The 18184-nt window shown below is 44.9% G+C and overlaps 1 protein-coding gene across 10 annotated transcripts in view; it reads right to left on the bottom strand.

Annotated features, from left to right (window-relative positions):
- wnk1b (WNK lysine deficient protein kinase 1b) overlaps positions 1 to 18184 on the bottom strand; it is a 217388-nt gene that overhangs the window by 74393 nt on the left and 124811 nt on the right. For 6 of the 10 annotated variants that reach the window (XM_086008880.1, XM_086008876.1, XM_086008879.1 and 3 more), the window contains exons 9-11: positions 13340 to 13447; positions 12992 to 13027; positions 11854 to 12000 (exon numbers count right to left, since the gene is read on the bottom strand). In XM_086008880.1, the coding sequence (XP_085865006.1) occupies positions 11854 to 12000; positions 12992 to 13027; positions 13340 to 13447 (291 nt within the window). Of the gene's footprint in view, positions 1 to 5312; positions 5412 to 11853; positions 12001 to 12991; positions 13028 to 13339; positions 13448 to 13926; positions 15490 to 18184 lie in introns of all 10 variants that reach the window. The other 4 variants (XM_086008883.1, XM_086008884.1, XM_086008885.1 and 1 more) reach the window with 4 other exon arrangements.

Below are 18184 nucleotides of genomic sequence, written 5' to 3'. Positions count from 1 at the left end.
ATGAAGGCAGGCTTGAAAAATTGGTTTTCTACAAAGGTGGGAGTCAGAAGAATTAAAAAAAAAAAAAAATATACATAGAGTAATATTTCATCCAAAGATCTAGTTAGCATTTTCCATTTCATTAATTATGAGCCGACAGGCATTTCTTACTTCCAACAGGACAAGAATCGTTAAACTTGTTAAAAATTTCATGAAAGGCTCAATAGATTAAACATTTCTCAAATAACAAAAGTTTTTCATAATTTTACTTAAGTTCAACCATATTGAACAATCAGTTACCGTAGAACTTAAATAAATCAGTCGCTTGCTTCTTCCTTACAAGTATATTCTTTATTTTTTTTAAGCAGCTTTTCAGTCTCACTAAATTTTGTGTTTACTCAGTGCTTTCATTTCTTTAATAATTAAAAAAAAATTAAATTCAATATAAACTGAGGTAAAAGAGACATGGTTCACCTAAAAAACAAATATGAGCATAATTAATCTGTTTCTTGGTGCAATCGTATCTGCAGGATTTTTAAAAAAAGTGAAAGCTCCTGGTGAGAATAATGCATTCATTTTTTTGAGGAGCTCCTCAGAATATTTCGTTAGCTTTTAGATTTTTCTAACTTTTTTGATGCTTTAAATCTGTGGTTTCAAAAGCACAGATTTTAAAATTATACTGTTGAGATACCGCGGCAAACATGGGAGTCGAGACCAGAGTTGATGGAACACAACTGCTTTAATTTACATCGTGGCAAAACAAGTGCTTAAAAAGCCCGCGCAACCACTTAAATACTCCCCAGACAGGAAGTGCTCCCGGCAGCCTGTCCCTGCGGGAAACAAGCTGCTGGAGGAAAGGGCCCACGGCTGGGGGCGGCTGCTGCCGGCAGTGCGCCTGCGTAAACTGTCCGTGCCACCGTGAGCGGATTATGTCCAATGGTGGCATGTCGCCACAGAGCTCTCCCCAGAATCCGCTTAGGAGGAGTGGACGGGTCGTGACGGTGGTCTAATGGTTCTGCCGGAGCAGCTCCGAGTGGCCGCCGGTCTAGTTGGTGGGGCCGGGCGGTTCGCCGCTGGCTGTGCTCGCTTACTGGCGGGACGGCCTCTAGTTGGAGGTCGGGCCACGGGGACCTGTTCCCCTGGTTCTGTGTGTGCTGGTTTGAGTCGGTCGATGGAGACCGTTTCAACCTTGTCGCCGAGTCGCAGCTTGAAGACCTTGTCCCCGGTTTGTAGTACCTCATACGGTCCGTCGTACGGGGGTCGCAGGGGTCCGCAGTGTGCGTCGTGTCGCACGAAGACGAAGCGTGCCTGCTGTAAGTTTGGCGGGACGTAAGGTGCGAGTTCGCCGTGTCGGTTGACCTGAAGTGGGGCGAACTGTTGAGCGGAAGCGAAAGAGTTGAGCCGCTGCTGTTCGGCCGACCAAGGCGTGGTAGCCTCCGGAAGGAATTCGCCTGGTACGCGCAGCGGTTGTCCGTAGACTAACTCCGCTGCTGAGGACTGGAGGTCTTCCTTGACTGCGGTGCGTAGGCCTAGTAGCACCCACGGTAGGCGGTCAGTCCAGGTACTGTCCTGCAGGCTGGCGCGGAGCGAGGCCTTGAGTGACCTGTGGAAGCGTTCACACAGCCCATTGGCCTGCGGGTGGTACGCCGTGGTTCGGTGGAGCGTCACCCCGAGGTTGCGTGCTGTGGCTGTCCAGAGGTGAACTGGGCGCCTTTGTCGGAGGTTATGTCGGCCGGTACGCCGAACCTCGCGACCCAGGTGTTAACGAACGCCCTGGCGATGTCAGCTGTGGTGGTGGAGGTCAGCAGCACTGCCTCAGGCCAGCGTGTGTAGCGGTCGACCATCGTATGATGATAAGTTTGGCCTTGCGATGGCGGCAGAGGACCGACGATGTCGACGTGTACGTGGTCGAAGCGGCGGCTGGGTACCTCGAAGTCTCCCAGGGGTGCTTGTGTGTGTAGCTGCACCTTAGCCCGTTGGCAGGCGAGGCAGGAGTTGGCCCAAGTCCGAACATCTTTGCCGAGGTCGCGCCAGACGAAGCGCTGGGAGAGGAGTTTAATGGATGCGCGGGAACCCGGATAGGAGAGCCTGTGGAGCGCGTCGAAGATGCGGCGGCGCCAGGTTGCAGGGACGACCGGCCTGGGTTGGCCGAGTGAGATGTCGCAAGTGACTGCCGTGGCTTCGGGCCCGTGCGCGACCTTGGCTAGGCGTAGCCCTGGCAGGCTGGTAGCCGCCGAAGAGGAGGTCTGGGTCCGTGAGCTGGGCCGCTGCTACTTGCGCGTAGTCGACCGCTAGGTGATTCGCGCAGATGGCAGGACGGGAAAGGCAGTCGGCGGCAACGTTGTCTCTACCGGAGACGTGCTGGATGTCCGTGGTAAACTCGGACACGGCCGCGAGCTGGCGTTGCTGCCTAGCGGACCAGGGGTCGGTGTTCTTGGCCATCGCGTATGTGAGCGGCTTGTGGTCCACGTACGTGGTAAAGGGGCGGCCCTCCAGGAGGAACCTGAAATGGCGGACCGACAGGTGGAGCGCGGGGAGCTCGCGGTCGAAAGTAGAGTATTTGACCTCCGGGGGGGCGCAGTTGGCGGCTGTAGAAGGCAAGTGGCTGCCATGCGCCATTGACCCACTGCTCGAACACGGCTCGGAGGCGTCGGTGGTAAGCGCAACCCGGGCATCAGCCCTCGGGTGCGCGAGCAGGGTGGCGTCGGCGAGTGCGTTTTTGGTGGCGTCGAAGGCGGCTGACGTGTCAGCGGTCCAGGCTACGGCCATCTTGCCGGATTTACCTCGGAGGGAATCGTATAGGGGCTTCATGAGGGCTGCAGCTCTGGGGATGAACCTGTTGTAAAAGTTCACCATCCCGAGGAACTCCTGGAGGCCCTTGATGGTTTTAGGGCGGGGGAATTGCTGGACGGCCTGCACCTTGTTGGGCAGGGGGACGGCCCCAACAGGAGTGATGTGGTGGCCGAGAAAGTCGATCTCGGCTAGGCCGAATTGGCACTTCGCCGGGCTGAGGATAAGCCCGTGTTGGGCTAAGCGTCCGAACAGGATGCGAAGGTGTTCGAGGTGTTCCTGTTTGGAGGAGCTGGCCACGAGAATGTCGTCTAGATAGACGAATAGAAAGTTCAGGTCCCGGAGGACTGAGTCCATAAGGCGCTGAAAAGCCTGGGCTGCATTCTTGAGGCTGAAGGGCATCCTCAGGAACTCGAACAGGCCGAATGGGGTGATGACGGCCGTTTTGGGGATGTCCGCGGGGTGTACGGGGACTTGGTGGTAACCGCGCACCAGGTCGACCTTGGAGAAGACGGTTCGTCCGGCCAATCGGGCCGAGAAGTCCTGGCTGTGCGGCACCGGGTATCGGTCGGGGGTGGTGGCATCGTTGAGGCGGCGGTAGTCCCCGCAGGGGCGCCAGCCTCCGCCGGGCTTGGGGGTGATGTGGAGGGGTGAGGCCCAAGGGCTGCTGGAGTGGCGGAAGATGCCGAGTTGCTCCATGGTGGTGAACTCGGCCCGCGCGATTTCCAGCTTGGTCGGGTCAAGTCTGCGGGCGTGGGCAGCGACCGGGGGGCCGGTGGTGGGGATATAGTGCTCCACACCGTGTTTGGCGGCTTTGGCCGAAAAGGTCGGGTTAGTGAGGGCGGGAAACTCGGCTAGTAGTGCCGAGTAGTCGTCCGTGGCTCTGGCGAGGCAGTAGGTCGTCAGGCCGGCCGAACGGGCCGGGGTGACTGCGCCAGGGATGGGGGCCATAGTGTTGATGTCGACGAGGCGGTGCCTCGGAATGTCGACAAGGAGGCCGTGGGCGCGTAGGAAGTCGGCGCCGATGAGTGGGCAGAGGACCTTGGCTGTGAGGAACTCCCAGCGGTAGCGGCGGCCTCTGAGGTCAAGCGTGACCATGCGGGTGCCGTATGTGCGGATGTCAGAGCCATTGGCTGCAGCCAGCGTAACACCCCGTGCACCGCGTTGGATTTCGAGGGCGGAGGCGGGGGTGATGCTGTGCTGGGCTCCTGTGTCGCACAGGAATCGGCGGTTGGTGCGGTCGTCGGTGACGTACAGTAGGGGCCCCTTTTGCCCCGCGGCCATCGTGGGGGCCGGTGCGGGGAGGGGTTTGAAAGTGTACGGTGGCGTGCAGCGTTGGGCCCTAGTGCCAAAACGGGTGTAGTAGTAGCAGTGACCCGGAGTGGAAGGGCAGTCGGGCCTAGTGAGCCGGGGGGACCGCGTGGTCGTTGCCGTGAGGTCGGGCGCGACGTCACGGGCGGTCTGCGCGGAGAGCAGCCGGTCAGCCTTTTCGGCTATCTCGTTCAGGTCCATGGAGCCAGACTCCACAATGAGCGGGCGGATGCTGGCGGGGAGCTGCCGAATGAAAAGCGTGCGAAAGAGGGCGCCGGGTTTTTTGTCGTCCGAGAGGGACAGCATGTGGGAAAGCAGGTCTGATGGTGAAGCGTCAACAAGGCCTGGGAGGTCAAGGAGTTGGCAGTTGCGCTGGTAGGAGGACGCCTGAAATTTTTTGAGCGCGGCCTTCAGATGTTCGTACTTGCCTTCCTCTGGTGGATCCTGCAGCGCTGCCCAAACCTTAGGGACTGTGGCGCAGGTGAGAGAGGCGACGAGGTAGTCGTACTTCGTGGCGTCGACTGTAATGCTTCTCAGCCGGAATCTGGACTCGGCTTGAACGAACCAGGCCTTGGCCAGGTTCTCCCAAAAGTCCGGTAGTTTAACCGTGACTGCGTTTGTATCCGCCATGCTAGCTTAGGATTCGTCCTGAGCGTCGGGGTCACCAGTGTTGAGATACCGCGGCAAACGTGGGAGTCGAGACCAGAGTTGATGGAACACAACTGCTTTAATTTACATCATGGCAAAACAAGTGCTTAAAAAGCCCGCGCAACCACTTAAATACTCCCCAGACAGGAAGTGCTCACGGCAGCCTGTCCCTGCGGGAAACAAGCTGCCGGAGGAAAGGGCCCACGGCTGGGGGCGGCTGCTGCTGGCAGTGCGTCTGCGTAAACTGTCCGTGCCGCCGTGAGCGGATTATGTCCAATGGTGGCATGTTGCCACAATACATTCAATGGGATTTTGCCGGTTAGACTCAAAGTCTTCTGATGGAACAATTTCCTCAACAGAATCCTCTTTCACCAGTAAGGCTATGCATCAAGAGATGGAAGTGACCAGTAACTTATTCAAGCTTTCGGAGGGCATCTAATACTGGCTGACAAAAAGTGCTTATACACCACTTCTAATAGGTAATCTTCATGAAGCAGAAGGAAAACCATCATCATCTCTATAAATAACTAGATTAAGAAAAATCTATTAAAAAAAATTGGTAGGCAGAGTGGCTTTACAAGTACCTGAAGAGACACCTGTGCACCCTGGAAGATTAACTGCAGATGCTCAGAGCTTGGTGAGGTAGTAAGACATGGTGCACTCACGCCACTAGCACAGAGTTGCTAAACATGCAAGCAACCAACATGCAGAAAAGTAAGGAAGGAAAAAGAGAATTACATTAAAATGAAAAAGCAGCATTGTTATGTATGGAATACTCTAGTGACAGATTATGAATACAAGGACTTTAACTGAAGAAAGTGCTGTAGTTTTTTTTTAAATAAAAGCATGCAAGCCAAAATTTGAAATTTTAATTCAATTTGAAGGAGGAATGGTTACATCTGCCAAAGATAATACCTGCCTCAGCGCTACAAACACATGAAAACACATTAATTTTTTTGAAGACATTTTTCTGCTTGTTTTCAGTTTAAAAATCGAGCAATCCTAAGTGAACTACAGCAGAAGTCAGATGCAAAGCAGCATGCATTCTTCAAGGCCTTAATGGTGCACCTCAACTCTACCTGTAAAACAGCACCACCCAATTTAGAACAGAATTCTGACTTCTGGGATCTGGGATTCAGAATCACAGAATCACAGAATCTACAGTGTAGATAGAGGCCATTTCGGCCCATCGAGCCTGCACCGACACATATCCCACCCTATCCCTGTAACCCCACGTATTTAATCCCCTAACACTAAGGGTCAATTTATCCAAAACCACTTGACTAAAATATGCACTAGGTCTTGACTCACTGTACGTAACGTTATGGGTGATTGACTAGTAATATATTAACATCTGATGTCTGCATGTACTTCTAGTCAACTTCTTCCATTAGAAATTACTATGCCCACGTTTATAATGCCAACTGTTTATGTAAACTTGTCTCACTATAATGACATTCTCACTCTAGTGAAGGCGCTCCACTACTGGCAGGAGGGCAATTACAGAATGACAAGCTTACAGAAGCAGTTTCCATTATAAATGTGAAGCACAGAATATATGACTTCAAAATAGAGACTGAATTATGTCTGTGCACCTTGGTCCAATTATCCCTCAACTGCTAACTCCACTTCATCTGCACACAATTCTTGGTTATAACCACTCACATGCAACGCCATAGAAGACCGAGTAGCATTACTATACTTTTCCAGAGATACAACCTATCAATTTATACTGCAACAGAGATTGGCCACAAAGTGCCAGACATGTATCAGGATAACTGACAGAAGACTACAGCATGAATATTCTTTCTACACTCTCTCCCCACCCGCAGTCCCCAGATGGGAACTATTTCACAGGTAGACTCCAATATTACCGTAGCAGCATATAATGGGAGAACAAAGTACAAAGAATTAAGTTTACAGGTGAATCATCTTAAGGGGGGGGGGGGGGGAAGGGGAAAGAGGGGTGGTAGCAAAATGTTTTATTTGCCTGCTGAATTCAGTTTTTAATGAAAAATATGCAAGCAATGTTCCTTACCCTCTTTAAAGGAGAATGCATTTAACAGTGTTTCCAGCATTTATCTTAAGCACGGCATGCTCAGTTTTAAGGGAGATTTCAGGATTTAAGTGAAACAACCACTTTTTTCCCCAGCCAATAATAGAGACTAAGTTTAAAATTACAATTTTTTTTTTTTTTTAAAAAGTGAACAAGGATTCAGATTTGCAAAAAACCGTCTACATACAATATTAAAGCTGTGGAATTGTGTTTACATTTAATTGCAAATACCATCAAATATGCACCATTGAAATGTACACCTGCTTAAAGACTAGATTTGAAGTAAACCCCAACAATTGCTAATTAATTGAATCATACTACAGGCCTCTATACAGCCTTGTTCATCCCAATTTTGCAATATTAGCTACTATTTTATTGTATTGGTTTCTGCATTTTGAACAATTTATTTTGATATCCTCTACCTGATCAACAACATCAGGTAGAGGAAACCGCACTTATTTTATTGTTAAAAGTTGTGTCTCACTTGACAGATATACTTTTGCCAAAGTAGTTTTACATAGCAAATATACTGCCTTGATTTTTATATTTTCTGTTCATGCTCGACACAATTAAATATTTTAACAGAAAATATAGAAGTATGATTATGTTGGACATGGTGCTGAACCAGTAGATCTTAAAAAAGCAAATGGCCATTAGAAGATGAAGTTACAGCCAGTACTTCTTCACAGAAAGGGAAGAAAATTATTTTAAAAATTGAACTAAAATTAAAAAAATTGAAGCACAACTCATACAGTTCTCATATATACTCTTAAATACCTGGCTCAAAACAACAACTTGGTTTATATAGCGTCTTTAATGTAGTGAAACATCGCAAGGTGCTTCGCAGGAGCATTATCAAACAAATTTTGACACCATGCCACATAAGGAAATATTAGGACAAGTTATTCCTTAAAACCTACCTCAACAGAAAATGCTGGAAAAACTCAGCAGGCCATGCAACATCCATGGAGAGAGAAATAGAGTCAACGTTTCGGGTCGAAACCCTTCTACAGAACCCGAGGTAGGTTTTAAGGAACGTCTTAAAGGAGGAAAGGGAGGTACAAAGGTGGAGAGGTTTAGAGGGGGAATTCCAGAGCTTAGGGCCTTGGCAGCTGAACGCACAGAAATGGAAACCAACAGATCTGGAAACAAAGTAGATGTCTGACCATCCTCTCAACAAGACAATGGTGTGAGGTGTGGTGCAAGCTGAGGATTTAAAAACATGCAACTCTACCATTGTGTGCGACTTGGCATTGTTGAAAATTGACCATAGGCCTTGCACACCACTGGAAGTTGGAGGGATATACTCGTTACTGGTGGAATTCTTCCCATTCATCATTAACATCGACATCAACAACTTGTATTTATATATCGCCTTTAACGTAGTAAAACGTCCCAAGGCGCTTCACAGGAGCGTTACAAAACAAAATTTGACACCAAGCCACATAAGGAAATATTAGGGCAGATGACCAAAAGCTTGGTCAAAAAGAGGTAGGTTTTAAGGAACATCTTAAAAGAGGAAAGAGGTAGAGAGGCTGAGGGGTTTAGGGAAGGAATTCCAGAGTTTAGGGCCTTGGCAGCTGAAGGCATGGCCACCATTGGTGAAGCGATTAAAATTGGGGATACTAAAGAGGTCAGAATTAGAGGAGTGCAGATATCTTGGAGGGTTGTGGGGCTGGAGGAGATTACAGAGATAGGGAGGGGTGAGACCACGAAGGGTTTTGAAAACAAGGATGAGAATTTTAAAAGAGGTGTTGCCTAACCGGGAGTCAATGTAGGTCAGCGAGCACGGGGGTGATGGGTGAACAGGACTTGGTGTGAGTTAGGACACAGGCAGGACAGTTTTGGATGACCTCAAGTTTACCGAGGGTAGATCATGGGAGGGCAGCTAGGAGTGCGTTGGAATAGTCAAGTCTAGAGGTAAAAAACGTATGAGAGAGTTTCAGCAGCACGAGCTGAGGCGGGAAGGAGTTGTGCGATGTTACGGAGCTGGAAATAGGCGGTCTTGGTGATGGCGCGGATATGTGGTCAGAAGCTCATCATGGGGTCAAATACGACACCAGAGTTGCTAACAGTCTGGTTCAGCCTCAGACAGTTGCCAGAGTGAGGGATACAGTCGGTGGCTAGGAAATGGAGTTTGCGGTGGGGACCAAAGGCAATGGCTTCGGTCTTCCCAATATTTTGTTTAAGGAATTTCTGCTCATCATTCAGCTGAAGATAGCCCTGCAATACAATGCCTAATGGGTAGGCTGGTCCTTACTGTTGAAGCAGTAGGAAGTTTACCAGTGCTCTATACTGGTATACTGCATGGTTTCAGGTGACTACATTCTAGCAATCTCCTATGCACACTTGATGGGATCTTAAATCTTGGCTCTGCCAACCTGCACCAAGCTCTCTGGACTTCGGCAAATGGAGTCTGTCCCTATTTGGTAAACAAGCTCATCTCAATAGCTTGTCTGCAGACTCAAACAAGGTACTGGGTTTCCATGTGCGTCAGACAGCTGGCTGACCAAAAATAAGTTAACTTTTTTTGTACTTAACTCTGCCATCTCGAGGATGAACATTAACACTCCAAATGCCAGTGCCTTTAGGTTTTAAAGTGCAATAAATGTGTGGCCCTCATGCCCAAGATGTTGCAAAAATCTTTTATAAATTAAATCTAGCAGAAGAAAGGAGCAACCATATATCCTAAGAATAAAATTCAACACTGTCATCAAACTGACATGGCCTAGTTAGACAGAAGTCAGCCAAAATTAAACTCATACCAATAACAATTTAGATTGGACCTAGTTACTTAAATTTTGCAGTTTGGAGACATTGCTGCGTGAATCACAATCGGAGTGGATCGCAAACAGAATTTGGTGATAGTAGGAATTCGGTGGAGAGGAGGAAGGCGGTTCTCACACCCAACTCAAAAGAAGTGGAGTCGCAGAACTCGAGAATTCCAAGATAAGTATCAAGGCTAAGTATCCAGATATTTAATGTTTAGGTTCTGTGTGTTTAATGATCTCAGTGGCTCTTGCTAAGCTTCAGTAAATAATTAGTCTGTGGATAGTTTGTTTTGAAGAGCAAATAGAAAAAGTGTAATTTAATACATTAAAATAGTTTAGGCATAGTTAACAGCAATTATATAAATAATTACATTATATCTAAGGAGCTTTTTTAAAGTTTCTAATTAGAATGGAGGGACAGCTGCGACCCGTAGACTGCAATTTCTGCGGTCGCATCTATTTGTAGATTTCTGATTGGTCACTTTGGAGGACAAGACCAGATTTCTGATTAGTCCCCTTGAAGGACAAGACACACCCAGCAGTTTATCTCAAAGTTGTAATTAGATCCTGCCTGCCCAAGTAATCAAGTACTTTGCAGTGTAATTCGAGCCATTCATTCTGGCTCAGAGAACAGACGGGGCTCAGAGAACAGACAGGGCTGACCCTCGCCACCCGCCCCACGCCTTAATTCTTGACCTCAACCCCACCCACCCCGTAGATGGGGCATTGTGTGCGTGCGCATGACATGTTAACAGGTTTATTGGGTATGAAGTGAATAGAGAGTAGTTCCTGACGACCTCTCCCCCCACTGACCCCCCTTCTCTCGCTCCCCCCACCGACCCCCATTCTCTCTCCCCACCACCCCCCCCCACCAATGATGTCTCTCTCCTATCTCCTCTTTCTTCCCAGTCCCCCAACCCCCAAAAACCAACGGATGCCCTGACCTTCTCCCACGGAGCAGAGGAAAGCATGGCCCACGGTGCAGGCCGCAACTGGGTGCTGCGCATGCGCGGCTCCGTTATACAGCATATATGCGTAGAAAGGATTGGGTCTGCATGCGTGACTTCAGTATACTGCACGCATGCGCAGAAGGCCACAAAGGTATTCATGCAAATAATCTCAGCGAATTTCGGCGCCATGCGAGTCCAGAGACTCGTGTACAGGAAATGCCTCCAGCAGCTCGAACTCAAGCTGAGTGTTTCGGAGCTTGAACAGATCTGCCCTGCCACAGAACTGGGGCCAATTTTTTTTACTTTTTTACACAAGTGGTTAGGATTTGGAATGCATTGCCCGATAGGATGGTGGAAACAGATTCAATAGTAGCTTTCAAAAGGAAATTGAATAAATACTTGGAGAAAAAAAGTGCAGGGATATGGGGAAGAGCCAGGGATTGGGACTAGCTGGATTACTCTTTGAAAGAGCTGGTGCAGGCTCAATGGGCCGAATGGCCTCCTTCTGTGCTGTACTATTCTATGATTCTATGAATGGCCATTGGTACAGGTAGTAAAATGCCTACTTCCCAAACACAAAGTTAATGTTCCCTGGGTTAGCGCTAACTCAAACCTGCTTACTGCTGTTGAAAATAAGCAGTCAGTTCAGAGCCAGGCTACTAGTACTATTGCAGAATACATCTCTCAAAATGGGAGCAGGACAGTACGAAGAACCTGATTCCTGCCACAAGCACATTTCCTGTCAGCCAATAACAGTGCAACATTGACTGGATTATGCAGTAGTCCATGCAGAAAGGGCCTCCTGAAAGACCGTTTTTGGTCTCATCAGCACTCCTCGATAAAACCTGGACCAAACATCCCTTTGTTTTACTAACTGTTTTGTGTGAATAACCTGCAAATGGTTACTGGGCTAATGTTAAGATAGCTCATGGTCAAGCAAATAGGTCAGACTATCTTTGCTGATGTTAAATCAACTCTCAGAATACATTAAATAGGTTAAAATTAAACAAAGACAAAAAAAAATGTAAAATTGTGTTTCAGGTATTTAATTTAGTTTTATGGTTAATATCTCAGTAGTAAATCTACTGATGTTTGAGTAGCTTTATAACTATAAAAAACAATGTTTATTTCAACATCAGTGTGTGTGAGATTAAAACAAACAAAATCAGCTCAAGATTTTCTGAAGTTGCTGGCAGTTAAACTAAAATTCCCATAACCAATTTAAATAGTAAAGAGAATTTACACAGATAAATGCTCCATGCTAACTATGATTAGTACAGTATGAGAAAATATAGCTTAATCTGGTCAAACAGCAAAGAAAACATGCTTCAGTAACTCAATGCTATACCTGTGTTGAAGTAGGACCCTGCTGAGCAGCATGTATTTGGTTCTGACCTATAGGCAGGGTCTGGGGTTGAGAAACTACTTGACCTGGAACAGAGCCACTGGATACCATCTGTGGAAGTGAGTACTGTACTGGCTGCTGCTGTACTGTCTGGGGAAGGAGAGAGAGAAAAATGTGGTGTTAATTCTTATATCTGCAAGTAATCCAGCGTAAGCTTTGCTTTGTGGTTCCGATCTTACACCTTAGAATGAAAATCCTCTAAAAATATATTTTACTTAACTGAACCTGGAAAGGTGTTAATGTTTTTATTTTGAACTCACAAATTTTAAGAAGTTTTAAATATCTTGTCTATGTATGATTTTTTTAAATTCCCAAACTTCCCTCTTTCCTCCCACAGCCACACCTGGTCTTTAACACAAACTTACTGAGATGCCCAAAGACCATCTGGACCACTTACTGCAACTACCAGCAGCCATGCAACGAGGCACTGGTTGTGCAGTCAGGCAACCTTCCCTTTATCAAGCTAAAATGTATGCAACACCAACCTGGGTAAACTCCCCTGAAGCTATTTTCCACTACAAGAGCATTCCCTGGTCTTAGCCTGGGTCCTTGGCCCCTGCCAGCAGAGTCAAAATTTAGAATTTGACATATGGGGGTTGTGGTTGTGAATTAAGTCATTAAATTGAGAACATTAAAAGGTTCTCCTCCTCCTCCATCCCCTACCACAGGGCACAAATAGTATTTTATTTGGATTTCCTCTGCAATTTTAGAGAGCATAAGCCACTCTAATGGGACTTGAAATAAGTTGCACTGATTATGAGGAAATTCCATACACAGTACAAGTTACCTAGTAATGAATGTACTTACCTTGCAAATGTCAATCAGTTAATACCATTTGGTATAAATAAAGATAGTCTTGCAACAAATAGGCATGCTGCAATCTCAACCTACTTATTTCCTTAGCACAATAAAATAACTTAAAAAAAATAAACAAACAGCTTTGTTATTTCTTACAAAAAAGAAAAACCTCAAATTTTAAGCATGGATTCTGTGCTGCTTAGCACAAACCAAGAGCAGTGAAAACTATGCATACACAACAAAAAAGGGGGGAAAATGATTAAAGAAGAATGAAATTCTCTACCTGTGGAAGATACGTTGGGGTGTAGTAACTGCCAAACTACAAGAAACAAACATAACAAAGTATGAGATACAGTACCAGCTGAAAGACAGTCCTACCAATCTATCTGCAAACTGAAGTTGAAGAAGCCAGGAGAAATATTTATCAGAAAGAACAAAGCGAAAAGCCACACTACCAAATTCTCATCACGTGTGTTGGCTCCTAGAATTTCCCAGTTAGTACTCAGCTGTGAAAATCAAAAAGGTTTTTGTTGCCAACCTACCACCAGATTTCCTGAATAGCAGTCCCTAGTATAAGAGTCAATTTCACTTTTATCCTTACAAGCCATGCCTTGTAGAAACTGATCATTACCTGGTTCGTCTGCTGTATGGAACCTGGTGGAGGTTGTGAAGTTGCCTGCTGAGATGTCACACCCAGAGGAAGACTGGTTGGAGGCAGCTGGCTCTGCATTTGGACCTGCTTGATATTCAGACATTACAGAATGAATTAATAGCACAGATATTATGTAGCCATCACATGGGAAGATAATGTCTCCTGAATTGATGTTAATCAGGCATTTTAAGTCAGACGATTATGTATCTTCTGAAATCATGTTATTGACTATACACAAAATTAGATTTTTTTTAAAATTTATGAAATTTTAAATGGGAGATATTATTGCTGAAAAGGGCGAGATATCCTCCTCGGTGATTAAGCGGAAAACATACAAATAGCTTTCTAAAATTGAAGTATTTAATTGAACTGAACAATCAATTTAAAAAAAACTCTTGAACCTGTAGCATCTAAACTAGGGCGCTTTTACTCCAAACCAAATGACTGATTTATGTAAGTCATGGAGCAATACAAACTATTTCTAATTTGCAGGCTGCTATGCATTTTTCAGTGATCAGATCTGCCTTGTAAAATACTAAATAGACTTCAGCAAAAGGCATGAACACCTGAAACTCAAGTACCAAAGGTAGACTCTGCCCATCTGCAGAACTGTGATCCAGTGGCAAGTTCTGCTGGGATGAAACAGGATGGGACCAGGATCCTTCCATGACTTGGAGATACAAGCCAGCTGTCCCTGAAGCTGCCAGAAAGGGCTCAGTGTTGGTTTGAATTAACACAGGTGGTTGTGCAGCCAGTGAAACTGGCACACCTTGCAATGTTTCATGATGTGTGCCATGCTCCGGCAAAACCTGTTGCTGCTCATAACCAAATGATAAATTGGAGTATGGTGCTGTAGAACCCAAAGGAGGAGGAGACTGAAACTCTTGGGTCTCCGAGGAAGTCGACTGACCAGAGTCACTTGAACGCTGTGGACTGAGATTCTGAGAAAGTTCTTCTGACATTGGCTGTCTGCTGCGCAGGAAGTCACCTGGCAGTACCACAGTATCAGAACTGAAATAAACCACTTGTTCTTCAGTCACTGGCTGAAGCCTGTACATTCCAGTCCCTTGACTGTCCTCTAAGCTTAGATCCATTGAACCCCGCCGACTTCTGTAAATTCTCTGAGTAGATGGTGGAACAGGAATTTGTATGCCATTACTTTCCACCTGCACTGGAGGAACTGGGAACTCAAAGATCGACCCAGTTCTGCCTTCATTTATCTGTGCAAGAATAGCTGGTGCAGAATGAGGGACAGTCAAATGCTGAACAGTTAGCATCGTATTCACAGTCCCAACACCATTTCTTGTGAAAACACCTGTTGGTGCAGGTTCACTTTGAGCATCTCTATCTTCTTGCATGGGTAGAAATAGCAGTGGAATTCCTGCCTGTGACTCTCCAATCTTCCAATGTTGTCCATATTTTTGTGTCATGTCCTGTGGCAGCTGGAGATGAGAAGGAAGGTGTGAAACTTGAGATGGTACTTTATGAGAAGCCATCTGCACCATTTGAGGCATCTGACCCATCAGGTTTTGTATTGGGCAGGGCAGAAAAGTTTGACCACTCAGGGATTCCTCATAGCTCAAGGGCTGGGAATAAATCTGCTGCTGCTGCTGGTTTACTTCTGTTGGAATTTGATGCAAAGAAAATGCAAAGGCTGGAAAGTTACTGTATGTCACAGCCTCATATGGGTCCTGCAAAGTTTGCTGTAACTGCACACCACATGGATACATTGTTGGACACACAAGTGGAATTTCTTCAAACTGACCCAATCTTGATTTGCTTTCAACAAAAGCATGAACTTGTTCTGGTTGCACCTGACCTTCAATTTGAATTGGTTCACTGGTAGATCTATGAGTAACCAAGCCTTTAATGGTGGAGCTTTCAGCATTCCGATTTGAAAAATCACCAACAGAAAAAACATTCTGGCCTACGGTCCTCAGCATCGGCTGAAAATGGCGAGTGTGGGCTTCCAGGATGGAAGTACTTTTGCGGCGTTGAGAATTAGCAATTTTCAGAGGAAAACTTGGTGGTGGAGAGAAAGAAAATGGTCTTTCAGGAATAGATGGATATGAAACAGTCTCTGGTTGTGATGGAACTCCCCCACAAAGGTGCACTAGAGATGGGGGCTGCTTTAACATGAAGACAAAAATCTCAAATCAGAGTCGAGAAAATTAAAAATGCATCACAAAATGAGCTTGTTTGAATTTCACTAAGAATTACATTATAGAACAACAATAGCAAAAGTGTCAGACAAACACAGAAGACATTTAAAAGAACTGAATGAATACATTAAATACAGCTGTGGGCACAAGTTTTACATTCAGATGCAGTGTTTACATTTGATCTTAAAGGCACTGCATGTGGAAGAGATTTATTTCTTGGAAGTTCACATTTAAAACATGACCTCCAAAAGTACTATATTAATGATCTGATCTAGCTTAAGTGCTGGCTTATATTACGAGGACAACTGATTGAACTTTATCATCCTCTACTTTACAGAATGAAAAGGCCAGTCCTTTTACATTTAATTTTGCGCTTTTCTCAATGTCTAACAGTACCAGTAGGACTTGGTATAAAGGAATTAAAAACTGTTACTATCAAGTAAACATATTCTGTCAACAAACTTTTTATGCTGTCAGGTGAATCATACTCATTTAAGCCAACAATGCTTACAGATTAGGCCAGAACACTATTACTCGATGCCATTCAAAAAATTATATTTCAGACATCATAATCTACATAACTATTTTTAGCAGCCACTTATTTGACTACAAAAGTTTTGAAAGTATGGATCCAAGTTAAATTGAAATATTTCCTAATTACAATTGGAATGTGATTCTCTAAATTTTATTGTGCTTCTATGCTGCCAACTCTGCTCAGGATCGGAGATAAACCAGTAGAATGGTTACAAGTAATACTGCTTATTTAAAGAAGTGGATAATTCCTGAACTAAACCGAGTTGCTCCAGGTACCTTGTATAAATAGAACTAGCAAAATAAACATTTTATATTTTTTCCTGTTTTAAATTCTTCCCATATGGATGCATCATTTAATAATCAAATGAAATTGCAATGTAACTTTGCATTCTTGCTTCTGTCAAAAAACTCACCTCCACTTCCCACTTCAAAAAAGCTGAAACTCTAAGTACTATAACCTGAACTAAATCTCATCTTTATTGTAAAACTTAGTGCCCAGAATAGTTTGTATTTAATGACAACTTATCCTCATGAGTCACATACAACATACAGGGTTGAAACTAATACACGGAAGGCTGGAGCGGCGCAGTTTGCGGGGAGGAGCTGAGTGCATAGGTAGGACGCTTTCCAGTGCTTTTGATAGTTTTTCTGCAAAGGTTTCTTCAGGGATAGTCCAAACATGGGGGGAGACAGGTGCAGAGGGAACTGGTGGTGGAGTGGAGGACTGTCTAGGAATGTAGGGTGAATCAGGGATGGTGGAAAGGTGGGGAACACATACAGACATGCTACGACCTCGTCGAAGCTAAAGAAAAAATAAAGAAAGGAATAAATAACACGTATCAACTGACCCACAGTAAACTGGATGTCAACATATACATACACAAGACATACTAAGTTGTTTGTGACAGCGTTCATCATCGCATTTTGTAAATGAGCACTAGAAGGAAATGAAATGGGGTGTTTTACACTATCACATGATGATGCAAATTTCCTTCAACTTGAGAAATGAGGAATGGGTTGACTAGAACCTGATCTCCATGTATCTGCAGGAAGTTTAGCTGCACAGGATATATGGAGGCAGCTAATACTGCTACTGGTTTCAGATTAGCTGGTTAGAATTAGTACTATGCAAGTCTCAACTGATCAGATATGATCCTGCAGGTGTTATCTGTTAAGTTTACTACTGGTCAGCATCAGATCATATCCAAGAGTGCTCAAAAAGGAGAAAAAAATCCAATGTATGCTTCTTGGATAGAAGAATAAAGTACTGCAAGCAGCCTGCAAACTCTGTATGACTACCAATAAAGGTGCACTTCAAAATAAAAAATGCAAGGGTTACAGGGTGGATTGCACAATGCATGAGGATGCATGAAAAGGTTTATGCATATTAGCTGGATTGATAAACAAAAATGATGTCACGTGCATCAGTCAATAATTAATTAAAACCAATGAACATGCCAGAGGCAGGTCATATTTTCAGTGCCAAAATAAAGCTCAACACCATCAGAACTACAGGCACCTTAACGTTTTACAGATAAATATCCGTTTTTCAATACCTATTGTAAATGTACCATTTCCTCACATTGTGTTTTGACTAATTCTCTGCAACCTTACTCTTCCAAGGATTTTGAACTAATATCACAATTATCATTGGAATTATTTTACCTATGGAAGTTGCATAATAAAAACCACTGGTGCCTTTAGTGTTGGTGACCAAGTTTCACCCTCAAAAATAAAGCAGTAAACATCATTGAGATAAATAAACTGCAATAAACTCTTGTTGTGAATGTGGAAAAAATGGCTTCATGTCAAGCACACATTGAAGAAAAATACTCAATGGCATCTTTGCCAGTTTACAAGCCGATGGTGCCAATTATTGAAAGTAATTTCTATTTTAACAATACTACTTTTAAATTAATTACATTTTAAAATAACATACAAATCAAGACAGAAGGAATAAAACGTATTTTTAAATTCAATGCCCTGATATTGTGTCTTATAATTAAATTTGATATTCAAGAAACGACTAGGGCTCTCCAAACATAAGTTATAGATACTTAATAAAAAATCTCACTAAAGGCTTCCTGACTCAGTCTCATGGATTTACAAATACTGTTTACGAAGGGGC

This window comes from Somniosus microcephalus, chromosome 16 (assembly GCF_052327205.1).
Source record: "Somniosus microcephalus isolate GS21.2 chromosome 16, FLI_Smic_1.0, whole genome shotgun sequence".
NCBI classification, from domain to species: domain Eukaryota; kingdom Metazoa; phylum Chordata; class Chondrichthyes; order Squaliformes; family Somniosidae; genus Somniosus; species Somniosus microcephalus.
The sequence above is the reverse complement of the archived record's forward strand: the minus strand, read 5'-3'. Positions and strand labels throughout refer to the sequence as shown.